Source organism: Sorex araneus, chromosome 1, assembly GCF_027595985.1.
Source record: "Sorex araneus isolate mSorAra2 chromosome 1, mSorAra2.pri, whole genome shotgun sequence".
NCBI classification, from domain to species: domain Eukaryota; kingdom Metazoa; phylum Chordata; class Mammalia; order Eulipotyphla; family Soricidae; genus Sorex; species Sorex araneus.
The window spans coordinates 197,941,861-197,969,123 of NC_073302.1; the positions used below are offsets into that span (position 1 = coordinate 197,941,861).

Consider the following 27,263-nt stretch of genomic DNA (forward strand, 5'->3'; position numbering starts at 1 on the left):
GCATCTCAGTGGATCTCAGCTGGTCAGTAGAGGTCAGCTCACAAATCTCATCTGGTCAAGCAGGAATCCTGGTGGCCCCCTTCTGGCATCCTAGATTCGTCTTCAAAATACACTGGCCGTTGTTCAGACACTGAGCCAGCTCCCTGTGGTCAGCTGGGGAGAGTGCAGGTGGAGCAGGTGTGTGAGTGTTGGGACAGCCGCTGCCGTGTAGCCTTTGCCGTCCACTGTGAGCCTGGCTTCGCACCTCAGGGCTAAGACTCTTCCGTCAACAAGTAACAATGCATCCTTCATTGACAGATTTAAGACATCGTAGGCTTTCAGAAATAAAATATTAGAATCGATTCATTTGACCTCTGCTCGAGGTAGTAATGACACATCATCAGGTATTGTACCACGACCAGTGAGTTTTCCTTAAAAAAAATTTTATAAGGTAGTTCACAATATTTGACTACATTTAATATTCGAACACCAATCCCACCACCATTACACCTTCCCGCCCACCACCATATTTGGGATGTTTCCACCCCAAACCCCAATCCCTGCACCAAAGCAGAACCGAAGTAATATATTTTGTATTGCTTGTTATGAAAAACCACTGAAAATGCTACCAAAAGTATCCATAGAGGAAAGAGTGTAAAGATTGCTCTATTACACATCAGTGAGTTTTCCTCATGAGAGAAACAGGACTATTTTAGGGGCGGATCAGGAATAAGCACCTTACCCAGGAGATGTGAAATAGCTCGTGTTATACCTCACTTAGAGGAACATGAACCCAGGAAGAGGACCAGTGGCACGCGTGAGGGTGACTGTGTCACTTTCTTATCTGCTGCCCCGTGCTAAGACAGTGGTGTATTGTAGGATTTCTGCAAGAATGATTGTCTCAGGACTTGTCTAAACACTGCATGCTTCTGACGGGGGCTTCCTTTCAGGGGCAGACCAAGTCCCTGGCGGAGCTCATGTGACAGTTTGAGAGGGAAGCCCCAGGAATCCCCCTGGGGGCCCGCTGAGCTGCTGGCCACACCTAACTGTGTCTCTGTCCCCCCGGAATCCAGGCTGTCCGGCTTCCAGCTGCCTTCCTCCATCGTGAGCAGCGGCTCCATCCTCACCCTCTGGTTCACCACAGACTTCGCTGTGAGCGCTCAAGGCTTCAAGGCACTGTATGAAGGTAGGAGACGGCCGCTCTGCTCTCCGCCCCGCCCCCGCCTGTCCGCTCCCGACCAGGAACCGGACAGAGAAGGGGCTGGCGTTTCTCCGAGGGCTCGTGGGGCACACATGTGGCGTTGGTGTTGGGAGTGGAGGGTTGCAGCCCGCCATGTGCTGCCATGGCCAAGCTTTCTTGTATCAAACGTGTTTTCACACTTGACTCCGTAAACAGGAGAGGGCTTTGGGGTTGGAGAAAAGGTTGGGGTTTGTTTTTGTCATCGTGTTGGAAAGTTTCTAATGTTTGGAAATCGGAGTGCTCCTTTTCGGCCAAGAGTACATTTTCCTATCCTAGTCACTGGACAATTAGACTGGTCCTCCGTGCCGCGGTGAAAGTGGTCCTGAGAAAGGAGACTGGGTGTTTGACCTGGCAGCCTGAACTGACAGAAGTTGGTTTAGCTGTTTGGTTCCTGAGAGACATAGAGGGGAGATGTGGTTTCATGTCCTCTGCCTTTATGCAGAGATAAGTACTGCTGGCAGCTTTTGTTGGTTGGTTGGTCTGATATTTTGGGCCATACCTGGCAGTTCTCCAGGCTCACTTCTGGCTGGGTTCAAGAACACAGAGAACCCTGACCCTCTGGGCTAGGTCTCCAGCAGTAAAGTTGGAGTATTGCTATTCATATGAAAAGACTCTTGGGAAGAATTTTTAATTTTTTATAATAGTGAGTCACCGTGTGGGTACAGTTACAGATTTACACATTTTCATGCTTCTGTTTCCCTCACAGAATGTTCGAGAACCTATCTCTCCACCAGTGCCCATTCTCCACCACCAATGAATCCAGTATTCCTCCCACCCCCCAATCCCATCCCTCCCACCCCACCATGCTTCTGTGGCAGGGCATTCCCTTTTGTTCTCTCTCTCCTTTTGGGTGTTGTGGTTTGCAATAGGGGTACTGAATGGCCATCATGTTCAATCTATACTCTACTGTCAGCTGACTGATTCAGCCCTTTTGGAAAACAATATGGACACTTCTCAAAAAATTAGAAATTGAGCTCCCATTTATTGACCCAGCAATACCACTTCTGGGAATATGCCCCGGAGAAGCAAAAAAGTATAGTGGAAATGACATCTGCACTTACATGTTCATCGCATGTACTTTTTACAGTAGCCAGAATCTGGAAAAAAACCCGAGTGCCTGAGAATAGATGACTGGTTAAAGAAATTTTGGTAAATCTATACAATGGAATACTATGCAGCTGTTAGAAAAGATGAAGTCATAAAATTTGCATATAAGTGGATCAACATGGAAAGTGTCATGCTAAGTGAAATGAGTCAGAAAGAGAGAGACAGACATAGAAAGACTGCGCTCATCTGGGAAAGAATGTTTTAAGAAATAGAGAGGTTCAGCTATTGATAGAGAAGGTTCCAGACAGAATCATTGTTTTCAGGAGTCATACTTGAAATGCTGGCATGTGAATCTGGAGGGACATGTGTCTGAACCTTACACCTTATGTTTGCACGGCAACCGCCCGGGTGCTCAGGTTACTTTTTGGAGAGGGATAATTCCAGAGCCTGCAAACTGGAGAAAGGGGGCATTGATGAGAGTGTGACCCGTCTAAGGACCACCCTGGGCTTCCCCAGGTGGGTGCGGTTCCCAGCTTAGCTCTGGTAAGGATCAGCGGGGGCTTGGTGGGAAATGACCTTTTCCATGTGCTTTATGCAGCTTCTTCGCAATTACCACGAAATATCAGGGCGAATGTTCTCTCTGATCTTGCATCTAAAGAGACCAATGTAGCTTTTACCTCTAACAACATATGGAGCAGAGCTTCTGCCACTGGAGCTGCTGACTAGGGGGTCTTTAAAGCCCACACTGTACATCAAATGGGATTGCTGTCCCAGAGGGATTATTGGGATACACATTTGGATAGAGCCTCGCTTCCTGTGAGTAACTTCCTCTTTGGAAAATCAGCACTATTTTGAGATTAATAGATGTGATGAGCTTTCTAATTTAATAATGTATACCACACCCTGTAAACCCCAAGTTCATATCTGCCCCTTCCCTTCTTCCCCTTCCCCTCCCCGCTCTTCTCCTTTCTCCACTGTGGTTGTGTCTCTAAGGCAATTCTTGTTCTCTGAAATGTACCTTGGACAATCAGCATTCATGGTGTTTGCTCAGAGGGTTCACAAAGCTCTGGCGTTTTAGAAACCCTGACAGATTCCCTCCCCTTCCCGGCAGTGTCGGTGCTGAATAGCACCCTTTGTTGGCTATAAGACACCAGTGCTGGCAGTGAGAGGCAGATGGATGACTCTACTTAACCTTTCTGGGTGGAGGTTGCTGGTGGTCCTGGGGACCTGGTGTCCCTATCAAAATCACTGGCGAGATGGTCTCTGCTGGAGAATCATCCCAAGCTTTTTAAAGCATCATAAAATGGCTTGAAAAACAAGGTACATGTGTTAAATTACACGTGCTTTGAAGAAGCACCGATAGCTGGGGATATCTTTAAAATTTACATCGTGGCGGGCTGGGGCTGGCACCGGCTCCAGCCCACGCTCCGCCGGATTCGAACCGGGTGGCCATGCGTTTGCACGGGCGCTCTACTGCTGTATACCCAACATCCGGAGCCAGATGGATGACTTCTGAACCCAGCAAGTGCTCCCAGCCATGTCCCCGGAACAGCAATGCACTGGGACTGTGAGCTGTGCTATGTGATTTCTGGCAGAATTTTCCCTGGACTTTATACAGAAATCCAAAACCGCGCGAACGCTGAACATTTATAATTGTCGGCAATGTGAAATGGTTCCTTTTGAACAGGTCTGACTTGAGGGGGGGAAACTCCAAATAATAACAGTAAGTTTTTGTTCAAATATTGAAGGTTATTAATGTAGCAGCCACCTCTCTGGACTGTGAACTAAGCAAAAGCCCCACACTGGCCGACGCAGCGTGGCGTACACCATACTATGAGGCTCGGGATGGGGAAAAAAAAGGGAAAAGGAAAAAAAAAGAGAAGAGTTATGTACTTGTAGCAGTGGGGCTACATATTTCTTCATTTCCAGCAATGTAAAACTAATTATCAAATGCTTCCTTGGTAGTAGGTCTGTCTCTCTTGGGTGGAAACTCCAACAACTATAGTGAGTTTTATAGTGAAATATGAAATGTAATCAAGGTAAAAAGAAAATGAAGTGAAATTCATTAGTAGTACAGTAGGGGGTAGGGGGTGGGGGCGGGGGGTATAGTAGGGTTTTTGGTAGTGGAATATGGGCACTGGTGAAGGGATGGGTGTTTGAATATTGTATAACTGAGACATAAACCTGAGAACTTTGTAACTTTACACATGGTGATTTAATAAAAAGTTAAATTAAAAAATAAAAAATAAAATAAAATTTACATCGTAAATACTGACATCAACAGAATCTGATATTTGCAATTAAATAGCAGCCTTTATTTTGAAATAAAAAAAAAACATGTTAAAGCTAAAATAAATGTTTTGTCAACAAAATCACAGTGTACCAAACATCTAATATGTATCTTAAGAATATTTCTCAGCTGGCTTAAAGGTCTCCTGGAGATGTGAATTTGTGTTCTAGGGTGTAGACAGGACCTAGCGAGGTGCTCTGGGGGAGTGAGACGCCCGATATGACAGCAGGACAGGACCCCAGCAGAGTTGAGGCACAGACGCTGGGACAGTGAGCAACATGGCCGTGGCCATGTGACTCGCACAGACATGCCCACTGAGAGCCTGCCAAAGCAGAGCCCGGATGGCGATCATGGAGCACGTGATGCTTTCAGAACCGGGACCACTGCTGCCTGTCAGCAGCAGACCCCCAGCCCCTCTGTGCTCACGTTTTGAGCAGAATCCCATCTCCCCATGGGAACTTTTGTAACCCACATGAAGCAAAAGAGTTATGTTGTTTTAAATATATTTTCTTAAAGTATATTTAATTCTTTTGGTAAAATTTTGTGTTCTTTTGTAAAATAAAGATCTTTTTTTGATTGCCAGATGTGTAATTTTTTTCCATTAAATTCATTGACTCATATTCTGGGACATTTCCCCCATGTTTAGAGTCTGTCTAAACATGATAACCTGGGGCACACACTAATAGTTTTGTGGCGGTTCTTTGGAATAGGTTTCGTGACTTATTATTTACTTGTCAAATATTATGAGTATGGAAACAGCAAGTTAAAATATTCTAATTAATGTTCCGGGCTATTGAATTTAGCCTTGGAAGTTACATGGAAACATTATAAATTTTACTGTCACAGCTCATCCATGGGCCTTATGTATGCATGGAGCTCTCTAGAATCTTAGTAAGTCTACAGACTGTGTGTAAATAACCTGATTTTTGCTGGTAAATAAGGATGATCGACTTGAAATTGGACTTTACTTAGTAGAGTAATCCCCAATCCTGCCCCCTACTCAGTGGGGTATTCCCCATCCTGCCCCCTACTAAGGGTAATCCCTGATTCTGCCCCTTACTCAGTGGGGTATCTCCCAGCCCTGCCCCTTTGGGTATTCCCTGATACTGCATTACTACATACATCATTGATCTTCTTCCTAGCAAACCAAGTTTTCTTTGGTGGACTTATCACAGCGACACTGGCGTTCCTTTCACTCTGTAGCTTAGCTCTCTAATTTCCACATACCCATCCTGACACACCATTTGCAGATCGTATTGATTTGTGCATTGCTATTTGTTGTCCTTTAAGATCTGCCACAAGACCACAGGGACAGCACGGGGGTCATGTCACTGACCTTCCATGTGGCCCAGCCCAGTTCTCTACCTGGCGCCACCTCTCTCTCCCCTGGGCACTGCCAGGAATGTCTCTGAGCACGGGACTGGAGTCCTCTCTTCCCAGCACTGTCTGTATGACTCCAACCCTCCCCCACACCCCGACAGAATATCATTAAAAATATTTGCTTTAAAGTGTATTTAAGATTTAATGGGAAAAATCACATTGGATTTTTTCCATTAGGCGTGGAGTGTCAGTGCCTGGCGAGCTGAAACCATCACACAGGACGGAGCTGAGCCTCAGAGAACAGCTCAGGACATAGAACCATCCAGAGATCCCTCAGCCTCACACTGGGGCACTGGCTCCCACCATTTAGCCATACTGCAATATTCTCGTGCTTTCCGTCATCAAAAAGAGGTCAAATGAACTGAGAACCCTAAACGTCCCTGAAGAAGGAGCAAACTGAACCCTGTGCTTCGGTTATTTGATCAGAAACACTTCACTTATGTGTCAAGTCTCTATTCTGTCATCTTAATTTTTGCCCCCAATATACTTTCAAGGGTTCTACAGTTTGTTCGGTTTTTAATACATTGACCTTTAAAATTAGAAATAGTGTTATAGCTTAGAAACTTACAATTGGCCGTGATTTCAATGAACAGTTTTAGATGAGCTTTGGAAGTAAAATAAGTTTCTTTAACATTGATTACGCTTTTCATAATCTGGGATTTTGTGTGAATTATGTTTGAGAAATACAGCAGTGAACAATGAGCTTATCTCCATCATAGCCTCTGAGCTCAGAACTTGCCCTGAGTAGATCATTCTTAGTAGTAAAAGCAACTCAGAAGTTTGGAACCACATTTTTTTTCTGAACAGTTGGCAGGTACCTTATCCATAGGTGGCAGGCTTTTGAAAGGAATTGAATGACCGTCACCTGCCAGTTTGACTAGCCGCTTATGTTTGCCATAATCACTAGGTGAGGCGGTGAGAAAGCTAAGTTGGACACATATCTAAACAAAGCTGATAAATGCCAGAAAAAAATTTAATATTACTTTTCATTTTTTGGCTACAGCAAAAATTTAATAGGGAAAATTTTAAGCAGAAACTTAGACAAGTATATTGATGATAAACTACTAATTTCATTAACTAAACGCCTCTCCCGCTTCCCAAGTGGCATCTTTTAATGGATTGGCACAGGATTCTCTGCACGGACTGTATAAGGACCTGAAGGTCTCTGAGCTGCTGTAATTTAAAAATTACTGGATGTATCACAAGAAGGAATTTGACATCACTAACAAGTAAAAAATGTATTTGTGGCAGAAAACCGTTTTCTACATGACAGTTTTGATACTTAGATTATGAAAACAATTGCCTGTAGAGATGGTTTAAGAGACACCCTCAGGTTATAAGATGCTCTTCTAGAGGAATCCTTCTTATTAAAATATTTTTGTCTCAGAAGTACTTATTCTGTCAATTATAATGTATGCTCTTAGTAAATTACATGTATCTCAGTGGGTAGATAAGCAAGTAGACGCTGGGCAGATGGTAGATTATTTGGACAGATGGGTGGTAGTTAATAAATAGGTGCTATATCAGAGAGAGAAATGAAATGTGTAGGGTGGTGTGAGATCATATGCACAGTTTCTTTCTTTTTTCTTTAGATTTTAGGGCTGTATGGGGTGTTGCGAATCTTGGCCCGCAGTTCGAAAGGCAAGCACCTTCTCCATTGTACTGTCTCTCTAGCCCTGTGAATTTTCTTATTAAATCCTCACAAGATTCTTTTAAGTAAAGTTTCCTACAGTTAAAATAAAGTAGTGACAGAAATAACTTAGTTTTCTAAGATCTCATGGCTACTAAATCAAGGCTACTATGTGCGGAAGGTGCAAGTTTTACCGACATACTAGATCCCTCTTCACTCTCTGGTCACTGTTAATCAGTGTAGACACAGGTACACACAGTGAATCCTTGGACACATCTGTGTGGATAGAAGCACACACTTGTAAATCCTTGAATATGTCTTTGTACAACTAGGCACACATAGGAATCCATGAACATATCTGTGTAGACACAGTTGCACACAGTGAATCTTAGGTTCTCTGGGTAGACATAGTTACAGGCAGTGAATCCTTGGACTCATCTGTGTAGACACAGATACATGCAGTGAATCCTTGGACTTATCTGTGTAGACACAGGTACAGGCAGTGAATCCTTAAGCATGTCTGTGTAGACACAGTTTCACTCAGTGAATCCTTGGACTCGTCTGTGTAGACACAGTCATTTGCAGTGAATTCTTGGACGCGTCTGTATAGACACAGTTACACTCAGTGAATCCTTGGACACATCTCTGTAGATAGACGTACATGTGAATCGTGGAATATGTCAGTCCTTGAACACATCTGTGTTGACACAAACATATACATGTGTGTGCCGTATGCGCATGGCTGAGTGCCCAGCCCCAGCCCCTGTGGCTGTGAGTCAGAGCCACATGCGTGGCCCTTTCCTCTTGCCCCTCACTGAGTGTCATGAGCACTGAGCAGAGTTTGTTTCTGGGCTGAGGAGGGAGAGGAGCTGTGAAACTCACCGGCGTACCATGCGTCCTGGGTGGCCCCAACCAGGCAAAGGACTAAAAGGACTGGGGTGACCACTGCTTGCTCGGTGCTCACACTGCCTTGAACGGCTGTGCCCTCTTGTGGCCAGCGTGCAGAGGCCTTCTGGAAGTTTCTTTGTGCATGAGGGGCCTCCTGTGGAGCCCAGGACACTGTGTCCCCTGTAGGAACAGAGCAGTCCAATGTGGGGAGAGGACACGGGGACAGGCCCACAGGGCGGATGAAGTGTCTGGAGCCACCGAGGCACAGTGCTGGGGGCTGGGCTGCGTGGCCTCTCCGAGACATCAGCTGCACAGGGCCCTCCCCTACCCTCAGGCACTGCCAGGTGCCCGTGTGCCCAGCCTGGCGCTCCCAGTCTGTCTGGGGGGCGTGGGGTCATCAGCCCCCGCCTTCAGGTGACCTCGGGGCTCATCTCTCTCTCTCTGTTAAGAAACGGTGAGGGGAGTGCGTGTCTCCTGTGGGCAATGACATGTCTATGGCAACGTGAGTCCTTCCCCTCAGGTACCAGTCAGACACTAGGAACCGTTTGAGATGAAAATCCTGTGGTGCCACCCCAGGATAACTTTGTTCTGACGGGGAGAGGGTTTCCTTCTCACAACCAGGACTGTCCCCTGGAGAGATCTAGACAGGGCCACCCCCCGATGCCACTGAGAAAGGTCATTCCAGCCAAGAGACCGGCGGTCCCTCCATTGAAATATTTAGAGTTGTAGAGGCCATTAATTTCATCCTGTAAAACCTTGAAATGGATTAATTTCCATTGTCAAACTCAGCTGGATGGGTTGACTGCCTCCCTTTCTGTGCCCCTGAGGGGCCGGGCGGGGGCCGGGCACCTCAGAGACCAGGGGGCGGCCTGGCCTGGGGTCTCACTCAGTAATTAACCCAGGAGTGGGAGGACCAAGCACGCGGGGTGCTTGTTGGCAGTGTCCCTTTGGCATTTCCCTCTGACACATCCCTCCAGCAGAATTTTCTTTCCTTGAACGTGCGTGGATCTGGGTTTAGAAAGAGCAGCTAGATTATTACCCTTCAAGCTCCAAGCTTTATTTAGAATGTCAGCACTGATTTATTTCTCCCTTGAAGTGATTATCCAAACTCAACCTGAATTAGAGCGTGCAGCCCGTGGTCTGCCGGGCGCAGGGCAGAGAGAAGAGAGGGAGAAACATCAGCGAGCTGTCCCCCAGCTGACGCCCGCAGCCGCTGGGCTTGGCGCCCTGACGAAGGCTGGAATGGATGAAAACCTTTGAGAATGTGTTTCCTCTCGAGGAGGAGGCAAGTACCTGGGGTCGTGAGCCCCCGAGCTGGCCCACCTCCGCCTCCCTGTCCCATGCAGTATCCCAGACTGCTAGGGCACACGGCGGGAATGAAAAATCCTCCCCAAAACCGCACGACCTTTCAGAAGACATTCTGTTTCCTTTCTGAAAGGTCACCTTCAGGCTGGCTGGAGGAGGAGACCGTCAGGGGAAGGGTAAGACACCCGGTGTCCTCTCCCGGGCTCACCATCACTCAGCAGATACCACCCGCGGGGGCGGGGTGAGGGGCGTGCAGGGGTCTTCACTCTGCTGAGGCTAATTTCTCCATCACGGCCCAGGCTGTGGCCCAAACCACTGCTCAGCGAGTTTCGGGCCATCGGAGGGTCACAGCTAATGTTCGTGGCATACATGGGTTCTAGGAGCATGAGTGTCCCCAGGAATCGTGTCATAACCTGCCCAGACACAAATCGCCTGACCCAGGGAGGAGGTCAGTTGGGTTCTGTCAGTGGAGAAGGCGGCTCTCCAGCCCAGGAGAGCCAAAGCCGCCGCCACCATTTCTCCTCCTCAGAGGCCAGCATCCAGCAAGTGGTTCTGGGGAGTGGCCTGGCTCTGTCTGCGAGTGAGCATGGGGCTGCCGTGCCCACCTTCCTAGGCTGCCCCTCCATTGACCTGCTGGACAGTTCTGTATATTGGTCCCGCGAACAATCCATTGCGTTCACACAGTGATGGATTGGCTCTCTCCACCAAGGTATCTGATTACTGATTCGTTAGCAGGGGATCATTGCAAATTGACTAACAGAGTAATTAATACTCTGGGGCCTGTTGTTTATTTTGAGGGTGTTCTTCAGAGCTCAAACCCAGCATCTCACAAACGTGAGACATGCTCCCTCCTGCTGAGACACCCCCCTAGAAAGCTCCTGTTTGGTTGTGGTGCCACGTCCACACACATGTGAATACATGTACACACACATTCACTCTTCATGTGGTTTTCCTTTCCATCATCACGAACCTTTTTATGATAGCATGATTAAAGTGACTTAGTTTGGGGTTCTATGTCCATGGCATAATCTAAGCAGCCTCTGAGATTCTGATGACCCAGTTTAGGGAAAATGCTGTTTAAAGTCTTGCCAGAATGTGTATGGAACATGATGTAAGAGTTTCTCTGCATTGATGTAGCACCCCGTCTAGAGGCATAGATACTGGAGAGACTCATCACAAATATATATGCTTACACGAATGACTGGTTAGTTACTTTGGGAAGGAACTGGAGTGATTAGAAAGTGGGATTGTTTAGATTTATTTTTTCTCTTGAATTTTACTATTTTAGCTCCTGGCAATGAGCATTTAAAATTAAATAATGAGCATCATCGGAAAAGACATTTTTGAAGATCATGTAGGAATTAGTCTATTAAGTGAAACTCTGAGCCTGACCTGGGAGATGGAGAGGAACTTGGAGAAGGCAATTAAAGGAGCAGCAGGACTGATTCCTAGGGGCAGAGTTCAGGTGCCATAGTTCACAGGCTCCAAGGCACCGTGGCTAGAAAAATGTGGCTGAAGAACAAGAAAAATAGATGGTGTACACTCAGTAGGAATCTTCTCATGGAAATATTACCCTGTCTAATGAGCACCAGGGAAGAACAAACTTGTAGGAAAGATATCTTCAGAAAGGCTAACCATGAGAAAATTAGCACTTGCTCCCATCTGCACTTGGTAGTCTCTGTCCCAAACCACGGACAACTCGACCTGCGCTTCTTCGTGTATTTCCTTCAGATCAGAATGTACCTGCTATCCTATATGTCCGCTCCTTTCCCAACTTCTTTATGAGTTTTTATTGATTTTACCCAGTTGTCTCTTGTGCCATAAACAGATTGCTCCATGCTTTAGATGTAAAGCTATCTACCCACCCATGTCTAATCTATCCCTACTTATCTTTGTTAGGTAAACTGGGTAATTTGGGGTAACAAATAGTCTCAGATAATTATTGAAGATTTTAAGAATGTTTTATGTTTGCTTTGTTTTTTTATTTGGGGAAGGAACATTCAGTGCTCAGGACTGACTCACGGTTCTGTGCTCAGGGATTACTTCGGACAGCACTCAAGGTTTGTACCTGTCTCTACGCTCAGGTGTCATTCTTGGCTGTGCTTGGGGAACCAGGTGTGGTCCCTGGGCTGGAACCCAGGTTGACCAGGTGCAGGGCAAGTGCCTACCACTGTGCCATCTCCCATCTTCTACATATTGTGAACTAACATGTACCTGCACAAGCAAAGGGAATGAGGCGAGGATATTCTCACCCTTTCTGGAACGCGCTCTCTGTGTGCCCAAAGTCAGATGAGCTCTCTGTCTGAAAGTGGGGACCCTCCTCTCTCCCTCCACCTGGGACCCTCCTCTCTCCCTCCACCTGGGGACCCTCCTCTCTCCCTCCACCTGGGACCCTCCTCTCTCCCTCCACCTGGGACCCTCCTCTCTCCCTCCACCTGGGACCCTCCTCTCTCCCTCCACCTGGGACCCTCCTCTCTCCACCCACCTGGGACCCTCCTCTCTCCCTCCACCTGGGGACCCTCCTCTCTCCACCCGCCTGGGACCCTCCTCTCTCCCTCCACCTGGGGACCCTCCTCTCTCCACCCGCCTGGGACCCTCCTCTCTCCCTCCACCTGGGACCCTCCTCTCTCCACCCGCCTGGGACTCTCCTCTCTCCCTCCACCTGGGACCCTCCTCTCTCCACCCGCCTGGGACTCTCCTCTCTCCCTCCACCTGGGACCCTCCTCTCTCCACCCACCTGGGGACCCTCCTCTCTCCCTCCACCTGGGGACCCTCCTCTCTCCCTCCACCTGGGACCCTCCTCTCTCCCTCCACCTGGGACCCTCCTCTCTCCCTCCACCTGGGACCCTCCTCTCTCCCTCCACCTGGGACCCTCCTCTCTCCACCCACCTGGGACCCTCCTCTCTCCCTCCACCTGGGGACCCTCCTCTCTCCACCCGCCTGGGACCCTCCTCTCTCCCTCCACCTGGGACCCTCCTCTCTCCACCCGCCTGGGACTCTCCTCTCTCCCTCCACCTGGGACCCTCCTCTCTCCACCCGCCTGGGACTCTCCTCTCTCCCTCCACCTGGGACCCTCCTCTCTCCACCCACCTGGGGACCCTCCACTCTCCCTCCACCTGGGGACTCTCCTCTCTCCCTCCACCTGGGGAACCTCCTCTCTCCCTCCACCTGGGACCCTCCTCTCTCCCTCCACCTGGGACCCTCCTCTCTCCCTCCACCTGGGACCCTCCTCTCTCCCTCCACCTGGGACCCTCCTCTCTCCCTCCATCTGGGACCCTCCTCTCTCCCTCCACCTGGGACCCTCCTCTCTCCACCCACCTGGGACCCTCCTCTCTCCCTCCACCTGGGACCCTCCTCTCTCCCTCCACCTGGGACCCTCCTCTCTCCACCCACCTGGGACCCTCCTCTCTCCCTCCACCTGGGGACCCTCCTCTCTCCACCCACCTGGGACCCTCCTCTCTCCCTCCACCTGGGACCCTCCTCTCTCCACCCACCTGGGGACCCTCCTCTCTCCACCCACCTGGGGACCCTCCTCTCTCCACCCACCTGGGGACCCTCCTCTCTCCCTCCACCTGGGGACCCTCCTCTCCACCATCCTTCAGCATGGGCTGTGCCCGGGGCAAGTGGGGCTGAGATGTTTGTGTATGGGTGAGGACAGGGATCTGAGTCCTTGATCCGACCCAATACCCAGCGTCACAGAAGTGAGTGCAGGCAGCCTGCGTGGGCGTACACACTCTCCCCTGTGGGTGGGCTGAGGAAGGAGCCCACAGCGCCCCTGCTGTCTGCACACTGGTGGTCTCAGGGACGGGCCCTTCCATGGTCTGACTGGACTTTAATCTCCTCCAGGCCAGCCCGCAGCAGCCTTGGGAAGGCCCGTGCCCACCTCACTGGGCCCCTGAGTGTGCCCCTCCTCGTGGAGCTGGGCCCTCCTGCCAGTGCCCATGCATCCTTCCTGAGCCTCTGCTCATGGACACGTGTGATGTGTGCCGTGTCCCTGTCCTTTTGCATTTCCTGAGACCTCTGCCCCTAATAAAACAAGGGTGGTGATGATGCCCGGGATGGGGAAATAGACCCACTTTGGGTTACTGATGGAGGCAGCGAAGAGAGAAACTCTGAAGCAAGGAGTTGGCATTGAGGGAGCAAAACACACACAAGAACTCAAAATACAAGTGTCCAGTCTTAAAATCAGGACGAACGCTTCCAGACTTGACAGGGACACTGAATACACTGTGAAGATCGTGGCAGAAGGAGCGGGAAGCATGTGTGCCCATGGAGCGTCGTTTGCATGGCGGGGTGGGGGGTGGGCTTCAGGCCGGGGACCTGGCATGTGAGACCCAGAGTTGGGGCAGCACTCACACCTGTGACAGGGCGGATCCCAGAGAATCGTGAGTAGGATCCATTGTCGCTCTGCACAGGGTGAGCTCTCTCGGCTGCCCGATGAGACGGACATCACGGGCCACCCCCGGGACAGGGGGAGGCCGGTGCTCGTCCACCCGCAGGATTCTGAGGTCAGTCTGTGGGAGACTCAGAGTCCAATTCCATTTCCGGCTTTGGACTTAACATGTAAATTCATCACCGTTTCTGCTAATAAGCTGGACGGGTCAGTGAGCATCGGCCCGCACCCCCAGTGCTCAATCAAGGAGAGCTTTCCAGGGGTGCTCTAATCCCTGACGTTTGCAGCTTGATTAAACTCTTTGTTTCCCTCTCACGGGAAGGCAGGCAGCGAAGACACCTGCACTCTCGTCAGGCGGGGAGGCGGATTCTCAGGGTGGTCCTCGGGGGTCCTTCCCCTGCCACCAGCCCCTTCTGTGCCGGGCACTCCCGCCTCTCACCCTCTCCTGCTCACCGGAGCGTCTGGACCTTGAGACGGCATCCTTGCGTCCAAGGAAGGAGGCACAGAAGAGAAGCCAAACCTTCGTGTGGAAAGGCAGCACCTGGCAGGCGTGTGCGTGTGTCTCGGGTCTTCCCTCCAGAGACGGAGGAGGGGACCCTGACGCGCCCTGCTGGCCTCCGCCCGCGGTGGCTCTGGGGGCCTTGCCTTTCCTCTCCCCAGAGGGAGGACTCTCCCTGGACGGCCAGGGGCGTGCCCTCACTTTGGGGTGTCCTTCCCCTTGGAAGTCACTCCCACCCAGCATCTCCTCCGGGGTCTGACCCCGTTCTGTCAGCAGGCAGTGTTTCTCCTATACAGGGCTGAGTTGGAGAAGGGCTAGGGGCTCATCCAGGCCGGGCAGGGAGGCAGAGACCGTTGTGCAGAGATCTTGGGTTTCTCCTGAGGCTCTGCAGGGGGGCAGCCAGTGGGGGGCGCTGTAGGGATTGGACGCGGAGTACTTTTCTGCCAGAATCCAGGATCCATCTCCACTCCTAGTGATGGGCTTTCCTTTCCTGCCCCTCATCTTTCATTCGTGGTGGGGAGTGGGGGGGGGGGGGAGTTGCCGGATACCTGTCACATGACACAAGGCTGGTCTGAGTCTTGGGGGGCAGCTCCAGACGCACAGATGGTGAGAGCAGAGACACTCCCCCCGGTGTTTGTTCAAGCTCGCTGGCCCCGGGGACTGTTTCCTGGGGCTTTGTGTCCCGAGACGTCTGGTCCTGATGGCCCTGAGTGTTTCAAAGTGGCCCGTTCCTCATTGATGGATGGGATGTAAGCGGGAACGGAACCAGGTCTCCACAGATGCGGGGCGCCGTGTGGCACCGATACCGGAATCAGCCGGGAAGGAAAGTGGGTGGGCTGTGTGCGGGCAGGCACCAGCCCTCGCTGCACCCCTGCCCTGCCCAGGGCTGGGCTCTCCTGCACAGGCAAGGGGAGACCTTGCCACCAGCCAGGAGGGTGGGCACTGATCCCCCAAGTACGTTGAGGCCCAATCTCAGGGCCAGTGTGAGTTTTAGGAAACCAAGAGAGCCCGGGACAGTGAGGCTGAGCCATGGATGAAGATCCCCGCCCAGCTCCCCTTCCTTCGGGCAAGTCCCTAAAGCCCTGAGCACCTTGGTTTCGCTCGGAGCCCACCCGAGCACCCCCGGGCTGTCTGGGGCAGTTGGAGGGGGGGACCAGTGGGCAGACAGAGCAAACACAGGGAGGTCCCTGACGTGCCCCAGCTTCCTGCCATGGCGACTCGGGCTCTCTCTAGTCTCCTGAAGCAAGGAGCCTGAAAGGACAGGCGACCTAGAGCAGAATAAGGCGTGCGTGCACTTCCGGCCGTGTCCACTGGCCCCTGCCAGCACCTCAGGGGCCTTTCAGGGTCCAGGAGAGCCACGACCTGGGAAAGGTCATTTCCTCCTCGACACTGTCACCTGGCTCCCAGCTCAGCTCCGACACTCTCTGTGTGTTGCGTAGAAATCTGGAGTGTGGCCCGGAACTGGTGGGATTTTGTGCACCACGGATGATGGAGCACGTAGGAAGGGCTGGACTGAGTGACCTTTCTTGGCCAGAGATGAGCTCGCCCTCCCTGCCCCCAGCGGGCAGACATGATGGCTTCCGGGAGGGGTGGGGAGGCACATCTCAGGATCATACCGGATGCTCCCAGCATCTTGGCATGGACAGTCACGCTGTCCTGTGTTCAGTAGACAGACTCAGGTCTCCCGCCTCAGCGGACCCCAAAAGAGCAGGGTCTGAGCACGGTGGAGGGCTGTGGGTGGGTGGGGCGGGCTCAGTGCCTGGGTCTTCTGCCTGTGTCCATCAGGGGCAGTGCCACCCAGGACTCCGGCCCCTGGGCAAGCCTGTGTGGGCTGCACGGGAGAGAAGGTGAGACGGAGCTAATGAGGGAGGGCGTCGAGCTGATGGGGCCGTGTCCACTGCAGCTCCGTGGCAGAGGTTAACAAGTTAAAAATCAGCTTATCTAATGCTTCCTTTTCAGCAGGTCTGACTTTAGGGGAGAGACTCTCCAAACAATAATAGTGAGTTTTGTTGAAATATTATATGCAATCAAAGTGAAAGTAAAGTGAAATTTATTAGTTACACAGGCAGGGGGGGCTTAGGGTGGGGGGGCTAGGGGCGTGGGGGGGTTAGGGGTGTGAGGGGGTGGGGTGGAGCTATACTGGGATTCTTGGTGGTGGAATATGAGCACTGGTGAACGGATGGGTATTCGAGCATTGTATAACTGAGATTTAAACCTGAAAACTTTGTAACTTTCCACATCGTGACTCAATAAAAAATTTTTAAAAAAAATCAGCTTTCTTCCCCTCTCCTGCGTGTAAGGGAGAACTTGAGTCCCTTCTACTCATGAGCTATGATTGGAGTGATTTTCATGTCGGCCTATTTTTACTAATTGTCGAGACACTCAAGGGGCTCTGGCCCGGGGTGGTTTTATGTGGGTTTTGGTGAGCAGCTTCGCTCCCAGTTTGCAACTGCTGTGCTTGGGGAACCCTGTGGACAAAATTTATGGGACATTTAAGCTGACCTGAAGGCCTCTTTTATGCTATGATCATAGTTTCCCAGTAGACTGGGAACTTGGGTTGTATTTGGCACCTTGTAAAGTGAATCTTTGTGTTGCATAAATATTTATCGACCGATTATTATTTATTAGGACTGTCCGGTGCTTATATAGTCCGTGTTCAACAGAACGGAATCCAGTCTCCAGGCTCAGGGTTCTTAGTTCTGAGAGAGACCCAGAGCACAGCAGAGCAAGCACATCACTGAGGGACCTGTGTCCACCAGGGCAAGTGGGCAATGGCTGAGCACCCACCAGGGCTGGACGCTGTGGCTAGAGCTGGAGATGCAAAGGGTGCAAAATCTTCCATGAAAGAACACAGTTTTCCTGAGAAAGTGGAGGGTTGGCCAGGTGGCGTTGGGGAAAAGGGTCTCATGGCAATGGAAGGTGTGGGTCTACCCAGCGGGGGGCGGCGGGCAGGATCTCCTAGCCGCACCCTGAGAAGGCAGGTATGTGCTGATCTGGAGGTGTCAGGGCTGAGAACATGCCAAGGACGTGCGGGCCTTGGAGGGCTTCAGCTCTGGAGTCACTCGGGGTCTGTCCCAAAGACCATTTTCTGAGTGTCCACGATACGGTTTGGGATAGAGGACGTGGGCTGCTGAGTTGCCTGCTTCAAGATGACCCACAGGCGGGAAGCTGGTGTGTAGGTCAAGGTGTACTGGTTTACTTGGGGTGGGAGGAGCCCTGGGGACAGACATGGGGTGGGGGGTGGGGGGCGGGGACACACCTGGTTGGGGAGGAGAGCTACTCGAACGAGTGCTCATCTGTGCTCCCTGACGGACTCCCATAAAGCGGGGGGTCTGGAGGACCCGAGTTCGTGCAGCCAGATTATAATCCATCTGGAGAGGTTTTCTTAGCATTTAGATGGGGAAATGTTCGGCCGAGCCGTGGGGGAGTGAGCGCCCTTCGGCCTGAGCCGTGGGTTTCCTGCAAGACTGATAAGATGCTTCTCTCCCCGGGAAAGGTCACGCCGGCCCCAGGCCCGGCGGGCTGCAAGCTCAGCGCTGTATTAAGTTTCCAATTCGAATGAAACAAGATTCAATTTCATCTTGGGAATCATCTCTTGTTAAAATACTTTTGGAATATAAACTAAAAGTCATCCTTTAAAGCCGTAAATTTAGTCTTTGTTACCGGACAAAAAATTGACACCTGGTAAATCCAGGCTGGGTCTAATTCTCCGGCGATCAAATAGAAATTGTCCTTCAAATGACCTGATAGGCTTTTAGAAGCCTTTGCTCATCAAGACTATTTTTTTTCTTCTTCTTCTTTTAAAGGAAGAAGCTGCTGTGTGTAGCCTGTGTCAGAGCAACTTTTAGAAATGCCAGAATAAGGGCACATTAGTCAGAAGTGGAAGGCTGTGGGTGCAGGGAGGGCTGGCCCCGGGTCCGAGGGGGTCCCCTCGGCCGTGCTTCAGGGCCCCATCTGGGCCCAGGACATCACTGAACCCATCGGCCAGCTGTCCAGAGGCAGACAGCATCTCCCACACGGACGCTGACCGTTCTGTCCAAGCAGATGATCCACATGGGAATGTCCCGGAGTCCGTGGGGAGGGTGGGCCCACAGGGTAGGGGCCCCTGGGTGAGACGGGCACCGGGGAGAGCACGGAGCAGGCATCAGCGGGCACAGCTGAGGAGCTCACTCAGTGAAGACGACAGGGAAGCACTAACGGCACACCCGTCCCCCTGTGGACACAGGCTGCCGCTTCCCGCTGTCTCTCCCAGGGCAGCAGGGCTGAGAGACTCAGGAGGCCAGACCCCAGAGTCCTGGCTGAGCCAAGCTGGGCCTCCCTCCTCATGAGCACACGGCCCCTGGAGCCCGAGACTGCGCCCCTGTGACTGGCACGGGCTTTAGGCTCGAGCTGGCCAAAGCTGTGCCAGGCTCAGGCGGCTTGGGGGTAACTCTGCGGCCTCTCTCGTGGGTGGCCCCAGCTTGAAAATCAAACTGGCCAGTCGAGGGGCACCATGGGACACAGAGCTGCAGGAGCCCAGCAAGGGGAGTGGACTCCTGCTTGTGAGCCCTTACATGGAACGCTTGTGAACCCAGGGTCCATACAGGGGACCTTGGAGGATCTTTTGAAAGCATCTTTGGGAAGCGATGGAGCCCCCTTAGGCTCTCAGCAGGTGTGAAGACCCCAGATCCAGCCGCAGTTTCTCATTAATCAGGAGGCTGATTCTGCTGTGGCCTCAGCTGCCTCCTCTGACCTGGGGCCAGGTGAGGGCTGTGCCGCGAGGGTCTGCAGAGGCCTAGTCTCTGGGAAATGGGCTGGGCTGCTCCTCCCGGACATGTCCACTGGGCATCTTTCCCACCAGGAGGACAAAGGGAGCCGAGAGTGAGTGGGCGGCTTGTTTGGAAGCAGAACCAGGGATGGCACCTGGGGGGATGAGCACAGAGGGGAGGGGAAGGTCCTGGGGGCGGGTGTCGGTGTGACAGTAGAGCATGGAGGTGCTGGCCTTGCATGTGGCCAACCTAGGGTCAGTCCCCAGCACCGCCTAGGGGACTCTGAGGTCCCTCCCGGAGTGACCCCTAACCACAGAGCCGGGTGAAGCCCCCCAGACAAAACTATAAACAGAAATAAAGACAGGCTTTCAGCTCTTCAGGAAGCATCACAGGCGCAGAGGTGCAGCGGGCACTCGGGCCGCTGGTTCCTACCATGGCCGCCGTGGGGAAGTCACAGGGCTGGGAGAACTTTGTGGAGAGCGAGTGTCCCTCACTGAGGAGGGGAGCGGCCGGCAGCATGCTCACCAGCTCGTCCAGAGACTCGCCACGCCAGGGAGGGCCCGGGCGTCTGTACCATCACCTGGTCTGTGCATGGCCTGGCATGGCAGCACCCCCAGAAGACTGCGGGTTCCTCTTGTGGCCCATCCTGACGAATGCCTGGGGTCCGAGATGGGAGGAAGAATCTGCCAAGCCTCTGTGGCACCCAGGCCACGGCTGTGAGCTAAAGACAGAGCGGCAGAGATGTAAGTAAATGCAGAGCCGTGCAGTTGCTGGCCCTCTGTGACCCCTGGCAGGAGGGAGACACCGAGTGGCACAGTCCCAAAGGAGACTTCGGGGGTGGGTTTGAAGGAGCGACATCCAGCAATACTGAGGCAGCCGATCACAGGGGATGATAACTGATAGTCCGGCCTCTCGGGATCCAGGTGCCTCTGGACATGTGGCACTGGGGGTTGCTTTCATCGCTTTTTGCGTTCTCTAGAGCATTTAAAAGTTATTTCCAGACTTATCCATAAACATCATTGATGTGCTTTTTTTTTATTCACAATCCTTAGCTTAGTTTTAAGACAAGTGACATATCATCTCCATTTTATTGCAAAACAAAAACAAGGCATCCTGCAGAGCCAGCACATCCTTCCCGTGGCTGCGAGAAGGGCCCAGCCCCGGGGTCCCTCGGTCGTCAGGATTTGCTCTAGGTAGGAGCCCCTCCTGCTTTCTTGTACCTAATTCCATCGTTCCTCTTCTCGAGAGGACACTGAGGCTTGCTGAGCTGTGAGCAGATGATCTGCAGTGAAATCTACGTTTCTCCCAAGATCATCAGAAAGCAATAATTCTTTCTGATCCAGGAGGACGGGCGCCTTTAGTGCTTCCCCGTAAGTGACCCAGGCCCAGCGTCCGTGCGGACTGGAATAATCCCCAGGCGTGAACTCCTCTGACGGGACACGGGCACCTTTAGACTCAGCTCGGCTGCTGAGCCCAGCATCTGTTGTTTGTCTGGATGGAGGAGTTGGAAATTGTTAGCCCAGGTAACCATTTACGTTTAAAGCAGAAGTGGACGTCGGACAACAGACAGAGTCCTTCAGGGAGTCTGCCCAGTCAGTGACCACGCTGGTGGGAAGGAAAGACGCCCTCCAGAGCATGTGGGCATGTGGGGGGGGGGAGAAGTGACCGGCCCTCCGGGGGGTGCCACTGGGCAGGATCACTCTGGGGACAGGGTCCCTATCAGGACCTGGTCCAGCTCCCAGGAGAGCCGGGAGAGGCCTGGGCCACACCAGCCACGGTAGAGGACACGTCCCACAGCCCCGCAACTTCGTCTCCACCCCTGAGAGAGTCGTGTCAGCGTTGTGGACATGGAAAGAAGCAGAGTCCGTGAGGCTGCAGCTTTGGGCCTCACGTGGACGAGGCTTTACTTGAAGAGATGGGCGTCTGGCCAGCTCTGCGGAAAGGTGCAGAACTAACTACCAGCGGCTACTTCCTGGCTGTGTCCCTGGCTGCACAGACAGAGAAGGGGACCCGCCCTCCTCAGAGGAAGGGGAGGGGGCTCCTGCCGCCCGTGGGGTCCCGGGTCTCCTTCCCTTCTGTGGCCGCTGCTACTGTAACTCGGAGGATGGGTCCCGGGCGCTGGGGTCACCCCTGGCTCAGAAGGCCAAGCTGGTGGACGCATCTCCTCCCCGTTGCCCCCTGCACACGCCCAGTGTCCTGCTGGGTGCTGCTGCCAGTCCCCCTGCCGCCCTCACTGCCTCTGGGCGGGCGGCAAGGTGGCCTCCGCAGTGCTCGGACGGAAGCTGTCCTGCTGGTCCCCGCCCCCATGGGAGAGCTTCCCGCTTCATCCCTCGGCCTTTGCCTTTCAGAGACTCTGGCCTGCTCCTCAGCCTTCGCCCCTCGTTTCCTTCACCCCTCAAACCCCCTCATTAAACCTGCCTTCTGCTCCTCCCCGCCTCGCCCATTCAGGGCAAAAAGAGATTCTAAGACGCTTGGAAGTGACTTCTAGATTCCCCTGGACAGTTTACGGGGGCACCCAAGGAAAAGCTGCCCCCGTGAGTGGCTGTTCCTGCATCCTGCTGGCCTTGATCTCCACAGCGCCGGGCGCCTTCAGACCCAGGGTGGAAAAGGCCTCACAACCCTGGTGGTTCCCTGTTCCCGTCTTTGCTCCTGCTCCTGCTCTCTTTCGTGGGATAGAAATGGCCCCCATGGCCAAAGCTTGGCCCTGCCCTATGCCTCTAGCCTATGGTGTCAGACACCCGTCTAGGGCTGCAACTGACTCTCGCACCCACCCCCAGACATGCCGCTGTGTGGCTGCCTGCTCTGGCCAACCCGGGTGAAGTGGTTCCAACCAAACAAATGTAACTGTGGTTGGGAATGTGGGCTGTGCCTCGCCGGGTGCTCCTGGTGGCCCCCTGAGGCCTCCTCGTGTGCTCTGGGGGTGGTGCCGCTGCTGGAGGGATGACCGGTGGTGTGGCCTCTGCTCATGCCTTGGGTCCAAGATCAGGAGCCCCAGGTGGAGCTGGCCAGAAGCGTGAAGATGAGGGGGATATGGCCACACAGGGTGGGGCCGGTTCTCAGAGCCCCTCCCTGGGCAGCGAGGTCGAGGGGTGTTGCTCTCACCCCGGCCGGCCTCCCGGGCACCTGAGATGCCTCTGGGGCAGAGACTCAGACTGAGCAGTGGCCACTCTCCTGTAGACCCTCTGGCCAAGGTTTCACCTCCCATCTCTCACGTCCGAGGTGACCGACCCTGTGCCCTGTGGCCCCCGGCCAAAGCTCGGTGGCCCAGCTGAGGAGAGGGACTGGGCCTCATTCCAGGCCATCGGTAGGGGACAAAGTTGGTCCCCACCCAAGGCCTCACGTCCCTGGGGTGTGGAACGGGCTTTGACTGTCCCTTCCTGTCCCCTTGGTCCAGGCGTGCCCGGGGGCACCCACACCGAGGACACGGAGACACCCTTGTCTCTGGGCACCCTGTCTGCTTCTCTTGCCTTGCTCATAAGCAATGCAGGCATCTGGATCTCAGCACAGCCACATTCGCGCTGGCTGCCTCTCGGGCATGAGCCTCTCTGTCTTCCCCCGTGGGCCTCCGGATGCGGGAAGTTTGTCTTTGAGTATAGAGTCCCCCACGCCCTCCCCCTACCCATGATCCTGCTCCTAGACCGAGCAACGTAGCAGGACTCAGGTACCACCCACGCTCTTCCCAGAATGCCATGGGCTCGACCAGCTTTTCCAAAGCCCTAAGCCACTGTTCTAGGTCATTGGCGGGGCCACTGCAAATGCCCATCCTGCATTTGCTCACTTGCCTCCTTCCTGGGGGCCCAGGTGCCCCCTCTACACTCTGACATTGGCTGCAGACATGCGTGGTCCTCACTTGACCCTTGACCGAAGTCCTCTCTGGACCCTGTGTTGCTTCTTCCTTCCTCTCATTGGCTTTTGTTATATCCATGTGGAAATACAGTCTCTGGTTCTACATCTCATGCACGCACAAAATAGCCATGCCCATATATCAATTCCCGTCTGCGTTATTTTCAGTTGCATAGTCATACCCTGCAGGTGACACTGAGTAATTTGATAATAAACATTCACCCTGGATGTGTAGATATTCTAGTCATATTGAAAACTAGGTTAGTGATATCAATAACCCCCAGCCTTGTGGGAGAAGCTGTGGCTGTGTGTGTTAGGACAACGGTGAGTGCTGGCTGGTGGGAATGGGGCCTCTGACGAGTACAAGTTAGGGAGGACCAGAAAGAAATGGGAAAATTTAAAAGATCAAAGATAGAACTACACATTAAGAAAATAAGACTTTTATGAAAATGAGATGTTTGCCAAAAGAAATTTTAAAGAATGAACCTCATCAAGGACAGAATCAGTGTTCAGCCAACTGAGGCAGGAGGAGAAGAGAGTGATGGTGTGGGAGCAGTGCCACCCTGGCACAGGTAAAGATGGCTGTGCCACCCTGGCATAGATAAGGAGGGCTGTGCCACCTTGGCACAGGTAAGGAGAACTGTGCCTCCCTGGAACAGGTAAGGTCCTGGCAGCAACACAAATTACAACATTGCATTCAAGAGAAAATGCAGGAGAAAGAAATGGAAGGTTTATCTACCATGATCAAAAGTCAATCTGTAAGACTAACATGAGAATCGTGACTCTGTATATACCTCAGAGCTTTAAAATTGGTAAAACACTTAAAGCCCAAACAGGCAGAATTGCAAGGATAATTTAAGCATTGTGGAATCAGACTTAAAAATAAGTGTGTCAGAATTTATAAAGCAGATAAGCTTATCAAAGTTGGAAGGACAAGGTCAAAGGGACCATCCTGCTTTGCTAAATATCTTAACTAATAGATAAAGAATCATAGACATTATTTTAAAAAATATATCTGGGACATTTTCAAAACTGATCAAGAGAAGGATATGTTTTGCAACAGAGAAAATTTCAATATTATCCTAGAAATCAATGCCAGATGGTGTCGTCAGATGTTTGAATTGTATGAATCCTCATAGTATATCAAAATATTTAAAACTATATAATTGGATATTAAGACATTAGTTTGTACTTGTTGCAAAATAAACATTAATATCCCAGATGTGAAAATGTAAAAAAATATATAGCTTTAAAATAGAGAACACACACAGAGACACACACACCCACGAGAAGTAACTTTTAAACAAAGTTATAAAACTAAGTAGCCAGAGAAAGGTCAGGGGTAGGGTAGCTTAGGGTGTGGTTGATCCTGTTTTTTTTGTAGGGTCCCCTGAGCCCACCTGGAGTGATCCCCAAGCACTGCCTGGTGTGACCCCAAACCCATAATATGGAAGATGTGTGCCTATAAAAACATTGAGAATTATGTGAGTGGATCAACTGAGAAAGTGAAATAAAAAGTCGAGAATGCAAAAATGTCTCTAAGCTAGCAGTGCATCTGGGCACATATGTGTGAGGATATATCATTGACTACATGCCCACATGGTTATATCCATGTATGTTCATTTTATATGTCCATACGTGTGCGTGTATGCCATCCGATCGCTATCAGTCAGTAAGGAAAGAGAAAAGTACACGGCCCTGAACTTGGGCGTGGGAACTAAGGCTGACCTCCGTCTTCAGGTGTGAGCAGGAAGGGGGTGGGGGAACATCGGTCGACATGAAACTGGAAACACTGACTGGCAGCCTGGAATCCCAACTGTGAAGAGCGTGTGGAGATGGTGACCCCAGCCTGCTGCTGGGAGCCTAAGTTAGCGCAGCAGTTGGAGAAGAAGATCCGCTCAGAGCCTTCGACTGATGTTATTAGTGTGTGTACTTAAGAGCCAGCAATTCATTCATGCGCATCATGAGACGTGTACAAGATTGTTCATCTCAGAACTGCTTGTAATAATGGCAAATTGGAAGTGGCCCACACATCTCACACGCAGAACATAAATTCTACAACATTCTCCTAAACACTCTCCTCTGGAGCACTCAAAGTGCTTGTACGGCTTCCCATTTTGAGTCACTTTAAATGAAAAGGCAGTATCAGAATGCTGTGTGATGATTTTCACAAATTTAAAATGTTCTTAATTTTTTAAAGTAAATGATTATGGAGCCAGAGAGATCGTCTGGAGCTTCAGGCTTACCTTGCACATCTCGACCAACTCGGGTGGATTTCTAACATGGGTATATGGTCCCTGACCCCCGAGGACTGATCCCTGAGCACAGAGTAGCAGCAAGCCCTGAGCACTGCTGAGCGTGTCTCCAAAGCAAGCAACAAAAAGAATAAATGATGGGCCCGGAGCAATAGTATGGTGGGTGGGGCGCCTGCTTTAAAGGCGGCTCCCTGGGTTCAATCCCCAACACCTTCGGTGCTAGGAATGACCCTGAAATGCAGAGCCAGAGGCAAGCTCTGAGCACCGCTGGGTGTGGCCCCAAACCAAACCAATAAAACGATAGCCACGAGGTATTTTACATTGAATTAACACAAGGTCGGTGTACTCCATCTTTATTATTTTAGGGCTTGAAATGAGTCATTTGGGGTATTTTTAAGAGAAATTTTGTTTATAAAGAAAATATGAGGCATTCTGACTTGAAACATGTCTTAAAGCACATGTGCTCTTATTTGTAAATGGCAGCATTTTAACTTTGCTCCATGACCATTTATGTTTTCTATCAAGTTTCTGACTATGAGCTCTACAACGCAGATGTTTGATTCTTGTTTTCTTTGCCACTTTCTACTTCCCCTTTGTCCTGATTTCCGAGACTGACTGGCCTTCGCTAATAGTGTGCTAAGAATATGGAATTCCTCTCTGACACCGTGGGTTTTTGTTCATTTGAATAGCATGATTCAAATCATATTCTGGAGACCAGAAATTGTCCCCTCCCTCCAAGGAACTCAAAGATTGAAAACTGGTCCCTTGTGCCTCCATAAAAAAGTATTTTAAGAAATATGTTTGAACGTATCGCTGTACATGGGTCTTACTGGAAACTTTCCCCAAACACAGCTGAAGAGGGAACACAAGTGCAAACCCAGCCCTGTGAGGGGGTCAGCTTTCCCTGGCCAGCAGCTCCTGGACCATCCGGGATCCCCACCAGGCCCCTTCTGGTCCCACGGCTTAGAGACGCAGGAGCCAGCGAGTGGTAAAACCCGCAGTAACAGAGTAAGCTGAGAGCCAGTGACGTAGGCAAGTAGGCAGGGAAGGGTCCTCACGGCCACGGAGTTCCCGGGCAGTGGGAGATCCACCCAGCCTTAAGGCCGTCAGGGCCCCCTGGACAAAGGCCTGACAAGGCTTTTCACCTTGCACCAGTAGCAGACCCAGAAAAAGCTGGACCCCCTCGGAGAGCAGCTCCATCACCAAAACAGCCGAGGGAGAAAACCTGTAGCTGCCCTCTGAGTCAGAACCCGTCGGCCCTGGGTGTGTTCAGAGAAGCCGGTCCCAGGCCTGCAGGCCGAGAGACACTGCCCGGGAAAGGCTGGCCTTTCCTTAACAGTGCCTGGAGTGAGTTTTCTCTAACCCCAGGAGGCCAGAGGGAGCAGGCCTGGACTCTCTCACACATCGCCCTCCGCTCCGTGTTCCGAGCGTTTAATTTGCAGCTGTGCGATGCTCTGAGAGAAACGTCTGCACCTTCCACAACACACTCGAGGCCCCTCCCACCCCAGGGGCGGGGACGGGAAAGAACGCTCACAGTCCTTGGTGACAGCTGCCTGTCAGGGCTATAAAAAGATCCCAGTTTTAAGGACAGATTCAGAACCGTTCTTTGTCATTCGTCTAAGGCTTCAGATATCATTTCAAGTAAGTTGTATCAACACGTCCATTTTGGCAGAGATAAAGCGCCGTTCCCTCCAGGCTGCCTCTTAGGGAAATCTCTTAATTGCTCTAGGTTTTCAGTTTTAGTTATTTAGTGTTTGGTGTTAAAT

The 27,263-nt window shown here is 51.8% G+C and overlaps 1 protein-coding gene across 2 annotated transcripts in view; it reads left to right on the plus strand.

The window, feature by feature from the left end:
- CSMD1 (CUB and Sushi multiple domains 1) overlaps nt 1-27,263 on the plus strand; it is a 980,559-nt gene that overhangs the window by 378,975 nt on the left and 574,321 nt on the right. For both annotated transcript variants that reach the window (XM_055136180.1, XM_055136183.1), the window contains exon 3: nt 1,053-1,165. In XM_055136180.1, coding sequence (XP_054992155.1) covers nt 1,053-1,165 — 113 coding nt within the window. The remainder of the gene's footprint in view (nt 1-1,052; nt 1,166-27,263) is intronic.